Below are 16689 nucleotides of genomic sequence, written 5' to 3' on the forward strand. Positions count from 1 at the left end.
CCTACCCAGCAGGAAAGTGGGTTCTCCACCGCATATGGAGTGCATGAGTCGGCATGATTAGTCCCCAATGACCGCGATGCAAACTTCCCAACCCTGTGGTAAAGTTGAATGTGGGTGTAGGGCCCCGACGAACCCCTGGGGGCGCTTAAATTATCGGCGCTTGGGGAAGCACAAGGCGACATGTTGAAGTGGTCCTGCATGCAACGGTCAAGCTTTCTGACCTTTTCATGTGTGATAAGCGAGAAATGGCTACATTTGACTGCGACTTCGCATACCACTTTCCTGGTACTTTAGAATGCTCCTTGGGCCATCCATCGGACATGTCCGGAAGATATGGTCATAGGCTAAAGTACTTCTGGCACACGAGTAAGCGAGAGAAAGCAAGAGACTGAGAGTGATGCCCAACGGTGGCTTGGCCTGTTGCATGTGTGCAAAGCAAGACCTTGCAGAAAGCATCACAACTCACGCAACACGACTTCGGGCGATTTGTTCAGAATGGCAGGAGTAATTTCTTGATTGTGCCTATGTACTGTTATCAACTGCCTCTGCCGAAGCCGTTGCCTCCACCAAGCCAACGGTCTCGGGGCCTTCCCGCCTCCTTCGCACTGTTGAAGCTTGTTCTTCAAAAGGGGCTTTGCCGATGAGAACCGCTATGGCACCTCGGAGGTAGGATCGAAACCCCTCAGCCCTTTCCGTCCCGAAAAAAACATACAGCAATTTTGCAATGTGCGAGGCACAGAGCAGTAGTGGTATCATATGTAGTATTGCATGATCGAACCTTTTTGGAAAACGCCGCCACTGATGGCTCCGTGTATGAAACATCGCTAAAAGTGGTCATTATGCCGCTGCGCCATGCTGTGAAGATGCCTCTGAAGTATGTTCGCTAAAGCGCAGCGTGAAGAAAATGAGAATCGTTAGTAGTAGCTCTGCTGTATTCGTAATATGTGCGGAAGCAGTACGCATGGCTACCAGCCAGCCCTGTGGTATTCACCAAGCCCTGCTTCGAAGTAGTGATCGAAGGAGGTGTTCCTAGATCCCTGCGTAGAGGCTTGCACTGCTTCGCCGGGAAAGTGTTGTAGACTCGTCAGGTTTTGGGCAGTGTGCCGACGTTTTATCATGGCGTTGGTTGTTGCCTTTTTCTGCTGTCGCTCCCACAGGACGTTCGTTCTTAGTGACTCAGTCATCTCCGTAGCAAGCATGTGTCGGCGTGTAGTTTTGGGTGAAAAGGCCATTTGTTGTGCATTGCCGGCAGTCATAACTATGGGTTTCGATCTGGTCATCTGTCCTGGAAGCAAGGTAAGTGAAGCGTCCTCCACCGGAGAAAGTCCATCGGAAGGACCGGTCAAGGTCGACGTTTTGGTTCGTCTTATCACTGGAGTGGATTTTGAGGCCAGATTTGCGAAAGTAGCAGCCCGGTCGAGCTGATGCAATTCAGTTGTTAAGACAGATCGCCGTGATACTAGATTTGGTTGCGAGTCGACACGTTGGAATAACGGATTGTCGTTGGCAGTATTCTCAGCACTTTCTGATGCGTCATCTTCCCAGTCGTCATCGTCCTCCTCCTCAGAGTCATCATCAATGGCGCTCTCGTCATCTTCGTCGGACTCAAACACCTCCTCATCCTCGTGAGATCTCTTTTCCAAGGCGCGTGACTCGACCTCGTCCCTGAAGGAAAGTGTCTTTTTGTTTCCACTCGGCCGCTTGAGGCCTAGGGTGAGTGAGCTTTGCTGAGGTTGAGAGGTCATTTTTTCGTCCAAGGAACTGTCGTCTTCTCCTGAGGAGCATCCAAGCAGGAACACGGGACCCTTCTTAGAGGCGGTCTCTGTCTTGTTGGTGGAATTGTGTTTCATCGGCATCGCTTCAGGAGCGAGGTGTGTGTGAGAGCGATAGAAGGACTCCTGGCCCATCGAGAATCCTCGAACCACGCTGTGCGAATTGAGAATCTCGGCACTGGTATCAGAACCAACCGTCTGCTGTGGGCTGTTGTCGCTATCAGGACTACTTGGAGGAGCAGTGAATGAGGAAGATTCCGAGGAACGGAAAGGTGCATCAATGGTGGGAGACGCCGCACGAGGAGTGACATCGGTAGACAGTGGCATTGGTGGCATTGCATCGGCAATCCTTGGTGAAAGAGGCGCGATCTCCTGCTTGTCTTGGATCGAATGGACCATCTTCTCCAGGCCCAAGGAGGTAATGTGTTTCTCTTTCCCTCTGCTCCTTGATAATGTGGGTTCGGATTTTGGTGATGTGTTGGGTTGAATATTGAGGGGTGCTGTGGGTGGCGATTGAGTATCTTCGCTTGAGTCTGAGCCAATGGACACCAAAGATTCGACGCTGGCGGAGAGGCCAGGCACATCCCTGCGATTTGGTCTCGACCTCGCGAAATCAATTGTAGGTGTGGTGGTGTGGTTATGTTGTGGCTGAGGCTCGCAGCAGAGGGTTTCTCGGTTCCATAATCGCCATGTGAGATTCTCTAGCCGGCGACCGTCCTCCATTGACTCGGCGCATTTCGAAAACACTGGGACAGATATTAGTATGAATTTTGGGAAGGCAGTGCCAGAGACAACGTACTACTGTACAAGCCGAAGAGGTGTTCCGCATTCCTGGTGTCCAATTCTCGCAACTTCTCCACGTCCACCGAGAGCATGGGGGTTTCCAATCGAATCGGCATGTTGTAAAACACTCGCGACGAGTGTAAGCAAGAATTGAAGCCAGGTGAGTAGTGGTTGAGAATTTTCAAGTGTTGTGGGTGGTGTTGAGAATTCTCGTCAGGCACCGTTATTGCCCGAGGCACGGAATCGATCTAGAAGGGTGTGGTGGAAGGTCTTTGCCACTTGCAAATTTTGCAGGTGGGCGGCGTCAAGCTGAGTAAGAAGAATCAGTATACGAGCAGAATTGAGGCCGTAAAATGGGATTGGTAAGGAAGGTGAAGGAAGTGGTGATATAGACTTGGTGAAGAATAAAGTTGGAGGAGGATTACGGGCGTGAATGTGGAGTTGAGATGTGGAGGAAAGTGGAGGTGGTTTTGTTACCAGGATGAGTGAGGATCTGTTGCAGCGCAGCGGTGTAAAGCGATTACGGATGCCCCGATGATCGATTACTGTACCTTCGGTGCGATCGATCCAACAAGTTCCATAATCAGTAGTAGTAATGATGGAAGGAGTAGTAGTAGTAGTAGTAGTAGTAGTAGTAGTAGTAGGGTAGTATGTATGGGTAAAGTAAGGTGAAATGGATAGGCTGAATGTTAAGCTTGCTTATTTTCTGGTTATGCTGGTTATATTCTGGACCCAAGTCAGAGTATGCATGCATGTATGCATGTATGCATGCAAGCTGCATAAGTGACAAATTCTAGAAAATAAGAAAGAAAAAGTTGGGGACCTAGGCCATTATGATCAAATATGTACCCCTCGCTTTATGAAGACTTATTATTATTATTACCCGTAATTGTTTTTCTTTTTTCTCTTCTCTCCTCAACTTTTATCACAACACCAAACATCCAAACACCAGTCACAACAAGACGCGGACCTCAACCGCCAACGAAAAGACTAAACTAACTTCACTCTTCCTCCCTTCCCCGACAACGGTGGCAAGGCTTGACAGAACCCGGATGCATTTTACAGGGAGATAGACAATTGACCCAAAATTCTTTACTCTTAGTCTTACTCTTAGCTAGACTTTCATTCGGCTTCGATCCGGAATCTTTGCCTATCACAGTGGCTCCCTCAAACAGCAGCAGGGGTAACCTCGGTATAGTTCCAGAACCTAAGTAGAATTCACGCATTTCCTCACTGCTAGACCACTAACTCCCTACTTCTTCCGGTCCACCGCCTTTCTGTTTCCATACCCATTATGTCTTCACCCCATCCTATTTGGCTCATTTTCATCTATTCTCAAAACATAATACGAGGCGCAAATCTCTACCAGAATGACGGACTCGTAAATAAATCGTACCTATCAAAAGGAAGAAGCCAGGGTTCGCTTCCCCAGAATTGCCTGACCCGGGCTGACCCCCACGGCACTAATTGCCCACCGAAATTCCTGGGGTTGACAGCGTGCCATGCAGCTGTGAAGCCACAAACGCCACCAACTGCCCTCGAAAATAAACCAGCCCTTACATACGCCAGTCAGCCTTTCCCATACGTCCACTAGGTATACGAAACCAGCATCGTATCAACTCGCCAAATCTTCGACAGCTGAACGCAGTAACCGGGCTCCAGGAATTGAACACTGCAAAAGGAAATTCGATACCGGCCTGCATCAAAGGATACTGGAATGAGAATGTGTGGTGGCCGAATGCAGAGAGGCGGCTTCCTTGTTTCATTCGCTTCACCGCCCGACCTTTCTCTCTTGGACCATCCATCTTGTGATGGCTGGCGTCGGGGAATTCTTTGCCAGCTCCAATCTCACGAATCTACATTATGGCTGACATCGATGATCGCGCTCATACGCGACCCATTCATGGCCAATACTTACCCTTTTGGTCGCTTCAGGGTCTGATGGACTGAACGCTTCGAACGGCCGTAAGAGTCAGATGGGTTCACTGTCTTCTCCTCCAATCCTTGAAAGACCGAAGTCATCCTTTGAGGGAAGTGCTACTCGTCACTTAATAGGCTGACAACCTGATGACCAGTGTCGCTTATGTATGCGCTTCAAAGCTGGCTGAACAGCGCATCACTATGGCGCGCATGGACCCAGAGCTCCATGTGACTCTCCTGAATGGCGGGTTGACCGCATTTTGCTACCAAGCACCGACTTTTGCCTCTTACGTGCATCAAAGGAACAATGCAAGGTAACATTTGGCTCTGGTCACCCTTACTTCCAAGGCAACAGTACCTACTCTTTATCCTCTACTGTCCTTATCAGCCGTGTGGTTGCCAAGGATTGATCCTGTGGGCTTCCCTATGTTGCGCCCTGAAGAAAGGTGGCGGCTATGTTTGCATCTTGATGCCCTTGATGCTACAATAGAAAGCTCGTATACGCCGAACGGTGGGGCACATATATGATTGAGGGTTTGAGGACCTCGTGCTGTGAATCTAACTTTGCCGTGCCCTTGCGCATAAATTCAATGAGGATAAGATTGCCGACTAATTTAACAAGTGAGGCGACCAGGGGAAAGAATAAAGACCGAGGGGAAGACGTACCGACAACCGAGTCCGGACGGGAAAAAGCTGGGGGAAATCTCTCAGGTGAAATCCTTCGGTCTGACTGATGGTGACGAGTGCAAATTATCGAAGGATTATCTTCTTTTGGTGCCTAAAGAATAATCAACATCCCTTGAAGATTACTTTAGGGACTGTTCCTAGGTACTCGTACGGTAGACATTTCAACTGCAGAGAGGGCGGGTCATGTGCCCCCGCGGGGTCCGAGCCTCAGGGTTTTTAAGTTCATCTTACCTCCCAATTTCTGGTCAGCAGACACCACTGCTGATGGTAAAAGTCTACAAACGCTTCCCCTTTTTTTGATGACGCCGCAGTCGGGGTTTCAAGTCGGCGAAGTGACACTTCATCATCGTCATCCTTCCCATTTCCTTTCCGCTGAAGCCGCCGCCATTCAGCTTGTTTCATTTAACCCGTGCAGAGGAGCTCAGCACTCAGGGGGGTTTAAGCTGACCACCCGCGACGATCGTGTATTCAACGGCCCGCAACCTCGTAACATTTAGACATTCAACGTCGTATCCGTCCTGAAGGCCGACAAAAAAGAACTCCCCCCTGGCTAGTGGTGATAATCATAATGCTAAGATGAAAATTTACCAACAACCTTTGCGTTGGTAATCCCCAACCCTTGGACTACCACGTGCTGTGTGTCGCCGCGTGGGGGTGATCTATCCCGTGAAGATCCCACTAAAAGTCGGGGAAGGCATCCAACATTTCCCCGCCCGATGAGCCGACGAGACCCTCCCAAGTCCAAACAGGACAATAGTCCGGCGCGGATCGACCAACGGAGCGGTCCTGCTGCTCACCGTTGAAGGATTCTTCATGAGAAGGATTCTTTACGAGAAGGATTCACTTAGGCCTTGATAAGAAGAACGTGGGATTCTCACGTGCAATCCTCAATCTCCTCTTCCAAATTTTCAGAGTGACCTGAGCCGTGTGGGATGGAGGCGAAGCTTCCCTGGAACGCCACGACACCTTCGCAATGTCCAGCAGCTATGCTAGCAGTCTGTCACCTGTCAAAATTTGATTACACATTCATTTTGACTTCAGGAACAATAATTAGTTTGCTGTGTAAGTGTCTGATGGATCACATTTCAACGTTGCCCTTACTTACCTGCCTCGAGTGTCAAGATGATCTAGCTCTACCTTTCCCTGCGTACGTAACGTGGGGATAGTCGGCGATTCATGATCTGTCTCTATAAGCCCATGGGAGTCTCTCCAGCCCAAAACGCTCGGATTCCGGGCCAAGAGCACGGGGTACATCAGGGTATGCCAAGCCTACATGAAGGCGCCGCCACGCGATAAAAGCAGGGAACGCCGCTATCGTCATCCCTGGTTATCTGATCGAGATGCCGAGGGGCCTAGACTTTCCGTATCAGATTTGGGGCCTCGGATATGCCATATTCTGGGGCTCTGGGGAAGGAAGAGTCAACGTGCAGATTTCTTTGGATCCTGGTCCATCGACCTCGTCGCCTCCCTCGCTTGCGCGGAGGATCTAATTTCCTAGGTGTGTCCGTGCTCGAGAGACTAGGTAGTTGCCCCTGGGAACTGTAGTCCATGACGGTGGTGGGCGGCACGCAAGATGATCAGAACGAGTGGCAGTCGAAGTGGCACAAACATCTAGAATATCGACACCACAAGCATCAACGAGAAGCCATCTCATGATTGTTGTACGCTCTCACGGAAGTATTTTCCACCATGAATGATAGCTGTTCTGGCGATGACACCAAAATCTAACAACAAGATTATTCAGCGCACAGACTGCCACTCTCCCCGATGCTCTGCTTGGTGGCTGCGATGTCGTGGGATCAGTAGGTCTAGCACGCGACGCACTTCTCAGACCTGAAGCCGCTCCAGGGGATTTCCGTGTCCCTGTGCTTTGAGGGTACCATCTCGTCTCTAGCGCAGCTGTTCGAAGATGGACCGGAGCTCATGCTTTCGCACCCTCTTTCCTTGATCGCAGAAAGGCACCCGCGGAGCATGGGCTACTCATGATCCTTCCCGAGTCAGTCATTCATTCACTCATTCGTTCGATGAATCCACCAACCAACCAACCACACTGTCCATCATCACAAAGCCCGCAAGAGCTCCACCGTAACACCTCCCTTCAGAGCCCGCTTCCGGTGGAAGGAGCCGCCGATACGACAACGGGCGGTCGAGACCACGGGCACGGGAAGTGCAGCCAAAAGGAAGTGGATGCGGCGGCGGTAGAAAAGTCTTCTCCAGACTCCTCCTCCTCGGTCTCAACGACATCAGCACTAGTCAGAGAAGAGGGATCGCTGTCCGTTAAAGAGACACACACACACACTCTCCCTCAGCGCAACCGATTGCTTGGCTTGGAATTCGTGACCGTGTGGGTTTGACACGGCGCCGGTATTCAATAGCGATTGCTTTTTTTTCTCTCTCTCTCTCTCATACTGGCAGCGTGCGGGCTTCGGCGGAGCGATTGGATGTACACGGGACTGGACATGAGGTAGATGGTCTGGAGCACGGTGCGCGGCATCTTTTCGTTCTTGCTCCCGGCGCTGGAGGGGATGGATGTGTGCTCTGGTCGGGCGCGTGGACGATCCGATGACGTCCATCTGTCTCGTCAATCTATGCCAAAGGCCCTTACGGCTCACGCGATGACGGTGTGACAATATAAATAAATCCTATCTTCGGTCTACATGGGCGGAGATCTAGAATTCATTGTCGTCGCTTCCGGCGATGATGACATTGTTCACCTTGAGCACCATGCGACACAGCTGCGTGGCCAAGAGCAGCTGCTGCCTCTTCCCGATCAGTGGATCGATGACAAAGTGCTCACGCATGTCGTTGCTTCCACTCTGCATGCAATCCACCCCCAGCCTCGAATTCTGCTCCTTAACCTGCCTCGACTTGATGGAAGCCAACGTCTCAATCGGGCTCAACCCAGAATTCTCTGCCAGCGCCATGGGCACCGAGTCAAGTGCATCGGCGAATGCTCGCATGGCGTACTGTTCCAGGCCAGGGCTCTTGACTGCAGCTTCCTCGACTGCTAACGAGCAAGCTATCTCCGCGGCGCCTCCTCCATAGACGACACGGTTGTCTTTAACGAGGTTTCGCACGACGCAGAGGGCGTCGTGTAGCGAGCGTTTGGCCTCGTCGATGATCATCTTGTTGCTTCCTCTGACAAAGACCGTTACTGCTCGTGTGTTTGCGCATTCCTCGATGACCAACATCTTCTCCCTCGTAGTACCGAAGCTCATCTCCCGCACAACCCCTGCCTTTCCAAGCTTCGCTGCGCTGAGATCCTCGAATCTGGGAACGATCCGGCCGTTTGTTGCTATTGCGATGAGTTCAATTTCGGGACCTCCGACCCATCTGACTGCGGGAAGCTTGTTTTGTAACAGCAGGTGGTTTGCCTCGTCATCAAATCCCCATTGACATATCACAAGGTTGGCCCCTGTATCTTTTATCTGCTGAATCATCTCTGTGAACTTGTTCTTCTCGTAGTTCTGCAGCTTCTTGAACTCTTCAACAGTCGTTATGTCAAGCTTGTGCTTCGTCTTCGGCTTCGGTGGCTCGAAGGCGCAAGTCAAGATCGCCAGCTTGGCATCTCGTACCTCGTCTGGCATTTGAGGATGTGAGAAGTCTTTGTCGACTATGACGCCCTTTATCAGAAGCGTATCTTCTAATGAACCACCAACTTTGCCGTCAACCTTGATCAGCTCGAAGTCGACATCTTTTCTCTCGAGATCAGCGACGGAGAGGACAGCGTCAACGGCTATCTGGGCGAATTGATCATGGGCTTTTGATACACTAGACCACCATCAGCTTTGCGTTTCCATGATTAGTGTGTTAGATCATACATTTTGCTTCCCAGGCTGGTCTTCGCAACCTTAAAAAGGTTCTGCCGCTGTTCCTTCGTGAACTCGATCTTGTCGCTTATCCGATCCAGCTCTTCCACTGCGACCTCACAGGCCTGATCGTATCCGTCTGCTATCCGAATAGGATGTATTCCCTTGTCGATCAGGTCCGCAGCTTGTTCTAGAAGAGCCCCTGCGAGTACAACAACACCTGTGGTCCCATCTCCTATCTCATCGTCTTGCGACTTTGAAAGCTCAACTAGTAACTTTGCAACGTGATTCGATATTTCCATCTGAAAAGCCAGCCATCAGTACGGTGTCTTGTATCGTAGGCTTGACCGTACCTGTGAAAGTATAGTAGCCCCATCATTGGTGACTGTGATATCTCCGTCTGGCGAAATAAGAATCTTGTCTAGACCTCGCGGTCCCTTTTGAACCAAATCTTAGTCACATCTCAGGTTTCTCCAGTGGATTCCCTGGCCTGGTCTCACCAGTGATGTTCGGACAATGTTGGCCACTGTCCTCGCGGCAGTGATATGGGATTTGACAGCGTCGTTTCCGTGCTGTCGCTTCTTTTTTCCTTGACTAAATCCAGTCAGACCAGTCTTCCCCTACACAACTCCAATAGCGCCCATATTGTCGTGACAGCAAAATAATGGGCTCCAACGTACTCTCTGACAACGATGAAAGGCCGACCCTGTTCGTCCTTCATCACCGAGGCTACAGTTCGAGAACGTCAGCTGTGGTACTGATATAGAAGCATCATAGGGACCAAGTGTACCATTTGACATATCCAACTCTGAGCATAAGATGCTGTCAACTTCATATCCTACTTGCAAAGCTTGGGGAGAGCTCTGTTCTTTTGAGTAACTCACGCATGGCCATCTTGAGCACTGCAGTGCTGTTTTTGTCTTGGAAAAACCAGTCCAGAGATCAGTATCGAGTCAAAAGATAATCTACAGAGTACAAAGCCAGGTAAATCTGCAGTTCAGTACAGATCTTGATTCGTTGTATGATCTAATATCATGTAGGCCGTTGAAAATATTTGGGCGACGTGCCGGCGCGCTAGCGCTATCCACGCGACTTGACCGTCGTTGATCAAGAACATCCGAGCATCACAATCACTTTGCGCCTCGCACCAGCATTCATTGTCCACTTCATCTTAACGATCACTAGTCTCTTCATCTTCAGAGGCTATCTACAATTGACCTTTGAGCTTCTTCATTACCGCCCATCGTCGTACTGCACTCCGTGTAGCACTGACTAACAGCCCTCACACGTCACGATGCCTCGTAAGTTCGTCACTGTCTTACTCGAGCTTCGCGTCACTTACACGATCATGCATGCTAAACATTTTGTTCTAGCCCCTCTTCCGGTCGAAGAAAGCGACGTGGAGTCGGCCCCTGAAGATGTCCAACCTACGAAAGCCGAGTCGGCTGAGACCAATGATGAACCCGCGGATTCTACAATGAAGGACAAGGAAGACGAAGAGGATGATGATGATGGAGAAGAAGAAGATCCAGAAACGTCAGTCTGGGCTCTTATGGATTGTTGCATCTTACTGACTATGGCTCAGCTTCATTGTCGAAGCCATCAAGGACCACCGCTCAGACTTCGAAGATGTGAGCGATCGCTGAATGTCCGAACAATTGCCAATCGCCTGCTAATTTGATGGTCTTCCAGGGCCACATGCGCTATCATGTCAAATGGAAGGGTTACGAGAAGAAGGCAGACCGCACTTGGGAGACCGAGGACAATCTCGAGTAAGCTTGAGTGTTGCCCCAACCCAGCCACCATACAGCTTGCTGAATCCATTACAGGGGCGCAAAAGAGATACTGGAAGAGTACTGGAAAAACATTGGCGGTAAGCCGGCTGTAGACCAGCCAAAGTCCAGCACCAAGAAACGAGGCCGTCAAAGCACAGGCGGAAAGAAACCCGATACGGGGAAGCGACCAAAGATGACCAAGACAAGCCGAACAAGCAGCGGCAAAGGCAAAGGCAGAAAGAGCAATGGAGCGGATGATATGGAACAAGACGGCTCACCCATCCCCCTCATTGGCTACACGGATGAAGGCGACGATGACTGGAAGGCACCTCCAGCAAAAGACGGAGCGTGGGATCCACTAGTCCAGTCCGTCGACACTGTGACACGTGAAAATACTGACGGTGAGCTGTGGGGTTATTTGATATGGAATGCGAAGAATGAAGACGGCAGATTCTACCGCTCGAAAGCGAAATTGCCTGTCATCTACCGAGCTTGCCCGCAGCGGATGCTGCACTTCTACGAGAAGCACCTGTGAGAGCTCTATCAAGGCCGCTTTCATGACCAACGTTGCTGACTGTCACTCTAGTGTCTTCTCAACGAGCGCGCCAGATGCAGCAACAGATGCGCCGGCGAAGGAGGAGGCCTCTGAATAGATCCCCATTTCGATGCAAAGATTGTTCATTTTCACCGGTGTGGGCTAATTCAGGCACGTTGCGGTCTTGGTCATTCTCCCGCAGCCGGCGCTGCCACGCAGGCTCTGTGCTCAGAATTCATTTCCACCCATGGCGTCTGTCTCGTGGGCGTCCTTTTTCACGTCCGCTTCCCCATTCTCATCTCCTGTTGGAAACCCCCAGTCATCATTATGTACTTTAGCTCACAGGATCAACCAAATCACTCGGCAGGCGTCTCAAAAAGTCAGGGATCTATTTCGGACTCGACCTTGGCTTTCGAGATCGACCTGACGCCTCGTTCGAAGATCATAGATAGGAATGCAGATCGTTCACTCATGGTAGTCTGGCAAATTTTATTCGTATGCGTCTGAAGCTATATGATATCTACACTATTGAGAAGATGAGCTTCCATTTCGCAAGGAATCTCAAGCCAGCCCAGAAAAGTATATAAAGGTGCCCTAGGTTTGTTTTTCAAAGCCAATAAGTCAAAGCCAAAAGATCAAAGCCATACGCTCATGGGGTATCTCTGACAGATCGATCAAAGCAGACACAAGTTCCAGCAAACTGCCTAGCATATCCCTTCCCACCTTTATCCACCTCCCAGCCGCACAGTCTCAGCACTTGATTCCGGCAGCAAAGTCCCCTTCAAGTCCCCAGCTTTTTTCGGGGCAAACAATGCCCTTCGCTACCCCAACGTCCTCCCAATCCACCTCCCAAATACTCAGGACAGCCATCTCAACTCCAGGCCCCTGCGGCTGTCCTGGCTCCCTCTTTTTAATCTTTCCCAACACCCTGGCCATCTTCCCCCTTCCCTTCTCACCAACAAGCTCCTTGGAATCATTGTCCCATATCCCGACACCTTTCCAGAGAGTGTACGTGCCATTAAGGTACGGCGGCTTGTCTGTGAATAAGTCTCCGAATTGGAAAAACTGCTTATACCCCCCACTAGCATCGCGCGAGGAGGACACGACACGAGCGTAGAGCTCTATGATGGCGTCGACGTTGGTACGTGAGGCTAGTGCGGCAGCGTTAAGAGCTTCTCCTATTCGAAAGCAGGTGCGCAGGACGGTGCGATTAGTGAAACCGAGGATTGGAGAGCGGTCGCGGATGGCCTTCGGGAAAGGGGGACGCATGAATGGTAGGGCATCCCTGTTGGAATTCATGGGCACAAGCTGTGGATCATCAATGGGGGATAACAGTATTCGAGACGATTTTGCTGGTGTGTAAGTCTTAGGTGAGAGCCACTGCAATTTTGGTGACAAAGGTGCCTTTGCAGGTGTTACAGGGGAAGTAACCTGGAGACTCTTGGATTCGTCGACCAGAAGATCGATGAGGCCATCATCTAGGTCATTGTCATCGAAGCAGTTCTCGGACCCTTCTGACGCTTTCGCGCGATGTGGGTTGGCATTGCCTGTGACGTGAGTTAAGATGCATGAGGCTTGGGAACTCCATTGGGGCGAAGAAGGGACGTCAATAATGTCGCTGGCCACTAAGGGCGGACCCTCGTCATACATGACTAGTCCATCCGAGTCTTGGATAGCTCCAGGCCAGTGCGCTTGCTCGTTGTCGAGCTGCTCATCAATATATAAGGTATCATCCAAGAACTCCTGCGGCCGCCACTCTGAGCCCAAGGGTTCTTCTTCCGCTGGGACCGCAATTGACTGCATCATCTCTTCGAGACACTCATCGTCCATGGGAAATTTGTTTTCTTCGCCACGATCGCCGCATTTGATATCGTCAACCTCACAGAGGTCGCCTGATATCGAGTCCAGGGGTTCGAAATCGTTTACCATCATTGTTCCCTGAGACCTTCGGTCTTGGAGAGTCGGAGAGCTTGTTTGAGTAAAGGGTGGTGCACCAAAGTCTTTGACTATAATGCTGCCATCGGACTCCAGGGTTTTCTGGATGGAAGGCTCAACATGATTGTATGGACTTGCCCGTCGTTCGATAGTGAAGTCTTGGCCATGAGACTGATCATTGTGGCTGAAACCTGCTTCGACTTCATCGCTTTTGGGAGGAGTGGGGGGAGTAGCTTGATTGACGACGTTGGCCCGAGTATCGGCATACGCAGCCTGATAGTTGTTGGCGAGTCCAGAAGGCTTGCTCTGTCTCTTCCTACCGTTGAACGCTGGCTTAACCTCACATTCGACTGATGTATCACGGACCCTCTGCAATTGCGGAATCTGTTTCAACAGAACATCTCCAAAGGGCAACCCAGCCTTCACAGGTAGCGCTCCATCTGGGGAAGACGTTGGCTTGGTCCTTGACAAGCCTTGCGAAATATCCTGGCAGTCCAGTTGTGCCGCTGTCCTGGCTCTCTTTGTCTTCTTGGAACTCGCAGCTTTTTTGGGCTTGGATGCTGTTGTAGCAGCAAATGTTTGAGTCTTCCGCCTCTTTGGAGCCCTGGTTTTGTCGGCTGACTTGGACATAATGGCAGCATCCTCGTGCTCCAAGTACATGGGAGCTGTGTCAGAATAGCCAAGGTGATTAATAGGTGTGAAGCCGGAGACTTTTGGCGCAGGATAATGATCATCTGAGGTCTCGTCCAGCATTGGCTCGTCCATGATCGCGGCTTCTCTCATCTCATGTAAATTCCATTTCCAAACTCTTTGCGCTATCATTCCTTTTTTCAATGCACCTCCAACCCCTCTAATCCCCACCTTAGCTCCTCGGCTACCAGTGTTCTCCACAGTAAATGTTTGAAGAGAGAATGTATCGCATAGGTTGAGAACTGGAGTGTGCCAGAGGCAGAGAGAGAGAAAGAGAGAGAGAGAGAGAGCTCGGAGAAATGCGGGTCACATATGCACCCCGCAATCCAAAAAGGGCTAAGTGCGAGGGTTTTGGTCTTGCCGAGCTCTGAGGTTCCCCAAGTCGAGTCGAAGCTCCATATCAAAAAGACATCCTTCTATTTTGACTGCTGGATACACTGTTATGTAATTTGCTTTGATAAACATGCATTTCTAGTTACTTCTAAGACCTTGTTGACAAGGTCTCAATAGACTCGGGAATAGCTCATTGAAATTGGACCTTGTCCCGATTTCGTCATCTTACCATCTCCCGTCCTTGTCCCACAGCAGCTGCTTACATTCAGAGAAGCCAGTCTCTCATGGTGATTGCACATAACAACTGTTGTTCTTGTGTCAAACTTCTGCTCATGTCAAACTTCTGCTCATATAAGTGTAACTGAGCTCCACGACTCGAGTCTGACAAGGAGAACAAAATGTTCTCGACTTCGGTAGGTGGCAGATAATGTACCTGTTTTCAATTTTTGGGCCCAAAACTATATCATGTTCTGTCTGCCTTCCGTCCTCGTAGAACATCATGCATAAGTAGCTTTCGTTTTGTCGTGGCCATATCATGTCTGCTAGGCATCTCAATCTCATCTACTTGCAGCTCTTCTGAATTTTCCATGAAGCTAATGCCACATGTCCTGGGCTATTAGAGCAAGCCATACTCGGCTATCACAGTCCAAATCAATCGTTTGACGAGCGAACACTATGAAGCGGATGATATGAGCGGGATCGTAGACCTGATCGAGGTCATAAGATTGCAAACCGGTGGTCCAACCGAAGCGGCACGAGCGATACGAAAGAAGCTGTAGGCCAAATCGTACATTGGCAACCAGTTTGAGCTTTGCTGAAATGATGTCGCAGTAAATATGGCAGCGTTGATCAACAACTACGAGCTCTCACGGTCCTGGATGGTCTCATCGAAAATGCTGGTCCCCGCTTTCAGCGAGCTTTTGCAGACGAACCATTATTAGAGCGCCTTCGTGTTTGTGCCACAGACTCCTTGTCGGACTCAGAGGTCAAGATGAAATGCCAAGTATTGTTCAGACAGTGGGCCGTGGCCTACCAATCCACCCAAGGCATGGAGCGCATCGTGGCTCTCCAGAAGCAGCTTCCGAAGAGGAAAAAGCCAGTCACCCAGGCACAGTCGAAAGTACTGCAAGAGACCGAACGAGAAGCAAACGAAGACCCTTTCGGCAGCACTGAAGACGAATCCATGTCTGGCGAGTCAAGCTCAATAGCTTCACCAAGCCTGACTCCCAGAAGTAACGCTGCCGCAAGCATCACGCCAACACCTAAATACCACCCCAAGAAATTGAAGCTTGACAAGCATAGCAAAAGATCGAGATCAAGAACCTTCAATCTTGAGAAGGAAAAGCCGCAACTCCTTCAAGCCATTGCCTCCGCCTCTGTTTCAAGCACCAACCTCATGAATGCCCTCAAGCTCCTGAACAGGGAAAAGCTTCGTGTTAGCGAACACGCCGAGACTGTGAACCGCTTCGAAACATGTAAAGGGCTGCGGCGACAGATATTGCGGTACATACAGCATGTTGAAAGCGAACAGTGGCTTGGTAGCCTGATCAATGCTAACGATAGCCTCGTCGAGGCTTTGATGGCATATGAAATTCTCGACAAGAGCGTCGACGACGATAGCGACAGCGAAGGGCAAGAGTGGAGCGACGACGAGCCAACAGCGAAACCTACGGGGTCGAAACCAGACAAACAGAAAGATACACAAGAAGCGTTTTCAAAGCTCAACATCGGTAAAAAGCCCAACCAGCCCCATCCGACGATGCTTTTAAACGGGCAAGGTGGGATACGGCATGCTGAGGATGACGATTCTGAGGAAGAGGAAGAAGATGATCCTTTTGCAGACAGTAATGCCGTGCACACGCCAAAGGCTGAACGGCCTGGCATGACTTGGTGAGAAAACCTTTTGCAATCAGGGCAGTCTTTAAAGCTCATAAATTGCAGGCGAGAGGTATAGGTTTGATTGACGAAGCGATAGCCGCTCGGGTTCAATGTACTATACTTACACCATGCCCTTGTGATGGCTTAAAGCCAATGGCTGCATGCAGAATTATGGATTTCCATGCTTGCTTTTCTAGGTCCCAGCACCTTTGGCTTGGAGATTCTGGCCCAATCCTTTCCCTGCAGAAGCCACCCATTTTTCCTACTCGGTTCTCCGTACCCCCACGCTCCCAATTCCACTTCTCAACTTCATTTCCTCCTCCTCGGCTCCCTTTTCCTTTCCTTCCTCCATCTCACTGCCCTCATCCACATCCCTTTTATGCGGTCCAACGCGGAAAGCCACCCAGATGGCGAAAAACAGAACGGCAATAGCGAGGATGAAGACCAGCCAGAGCATCGTCCTACATTTCTCTATTGGTAGGTGCATGAGCCAGTGAGACGCCGATGGTGGACTCGGGGAGGACGAGCCAGGGAGACATCGCCTCAAGTCTTCGCAGTCAAGTGGTTTCTTT

The 16689-nt window shown here is 50.4% G+C and overlaps 6 protein-coding genes across 6 annotated transcripts; 2 read left to right on the forward strand and 4 right to left on the reverse strand.

The window, feature by feature from the left end:
* Positions 1 to 965: 965 nt before the first annotated feature.
* Positions 966 to 2671, reverse strand: HO133_007933 (uncharacterized protein; the record flags this gene model as incomplete). Its single annotated transcript, XM_037298801.1, has 2 exons — positions 966 to 2518; positions 2572 to 2671. The coding sequence occupies 2 exons, from the start codon at positions 2669 to 2671 to the stop codon at positions 966 to 968; spliced, it is 1653 nt and encodes a 550-aa protein (XP_037156137.1).
* Positions 2672 to 7831: 5160 nt separating this feature from the next.
* HO133_007934 (uncharacterized protein) lies at positions 7832 to 9865 on the reverse strand (the record flags this gene model as incomplete). Its single annotated transcript, XM_037298802.1, has 7 exons — positions 7832 to 8933; positions 8984 to 9273; positions 9325 to 9408; positions 9472 to 9565; positions 9652 to 9700; positions 9762 to 9779; positions 9856 to 9865. The coding sequence occupies 7 exons, from the start codon at positions 9863 to 9865 to the stop codon at positions 7832 to 7834; spliced, it is 1647 nt and encodes a 548-aa protein (XP_037156138.1).
* Positions 9866 to 10265: 400 nt separating this feature from the next.
* Positions 10266 to 11399, forward strand: HO133_007935 (uncharacterized protein; the record flags this gene model as incomplete). The annotated part of the gene is made up of 6 exons (XM_037298803.1): positions 10266 to 10272; positions 10345 to 10507; positions 10557 to 10602; positions 10664 to 10743; positions 10801 to 11277; positions 11333 to 11399. 6 exons carry the CDS (start codon positions 10266 to 10268, stop codon positions 11397 to 11399), a joined length of 840 nt encoding a protein of 279 aa, XP_037156139.1.
* A 632-nt stretch (positions 11400 to 12031) lies between these two features.
* Positions 12032 to 13981, reverse strand: HO133_007936 (uncharacterized protein; the record flags this gene model as incomplete). The annotated part of the gene is made up of 1 exon (XM_037298804.1): positions 12032 to 13981. One exon carries the CDS (start codon positions 13979 to 13981, stop codon positions 12032 to 12034), a length of 1950 nt encoding a protein of 649 aa, XP_037156140.1.
* A 656-nt stretch (positions 13982 to 14637) lies between these two features.
* On the forward strand, positions 14638 to 16193 carry HO133_007937 (uncharacterized protein; the record flags this gene model as incomplete). The annotated part of the gene is made up of 4 exons (XM_037298805.1): positions 14638 to 14652; positions 14860 to 15014; positions 15071 to 16129; positions 16181 to 16193. The coding sequence occupies 4 exons, from the start codon at positions 14638 to 14640 to the stop codon at positions 16191 to 16193; spliced, it is 1242 nt and encodes a 413-aa protein (XP_037156141.1).
* Positions 16194 to 16310: 117 nt separating this feature from the next.
* Positions 16311 to 16574, reverse strand: HO133_007938 (uncharacterized protein; the record flags this gene model as incomplete). The annotated part of the gene is given in 2 exon segments (XM_037298806.1): positions 16311 to 16379; positions 16398 to 16574. 2 exon segments carry the CDS (start codon positions 16572 to 16574, stop codon positions 16311 to 16313), a joined length of 246 nt encoding a protein of 81 aa, XP_037156142.1.
* Between the last annotated feature and the right edge of the window lie 115 nt (positions 16575 to 16689).

This window comes from Letharia lupina, assembly GCF_014066315.1.
Source record: "Letharia lupina isolate WasteWater1 chromosome Unknown contig_4, whole genome shotgun sequence".
NCBI lineage: Eukaryota > Fungi > Ascomycota > Lecanoromycetes > Lecanorales > Parmeliaceae > Letharia > Letharia lupina.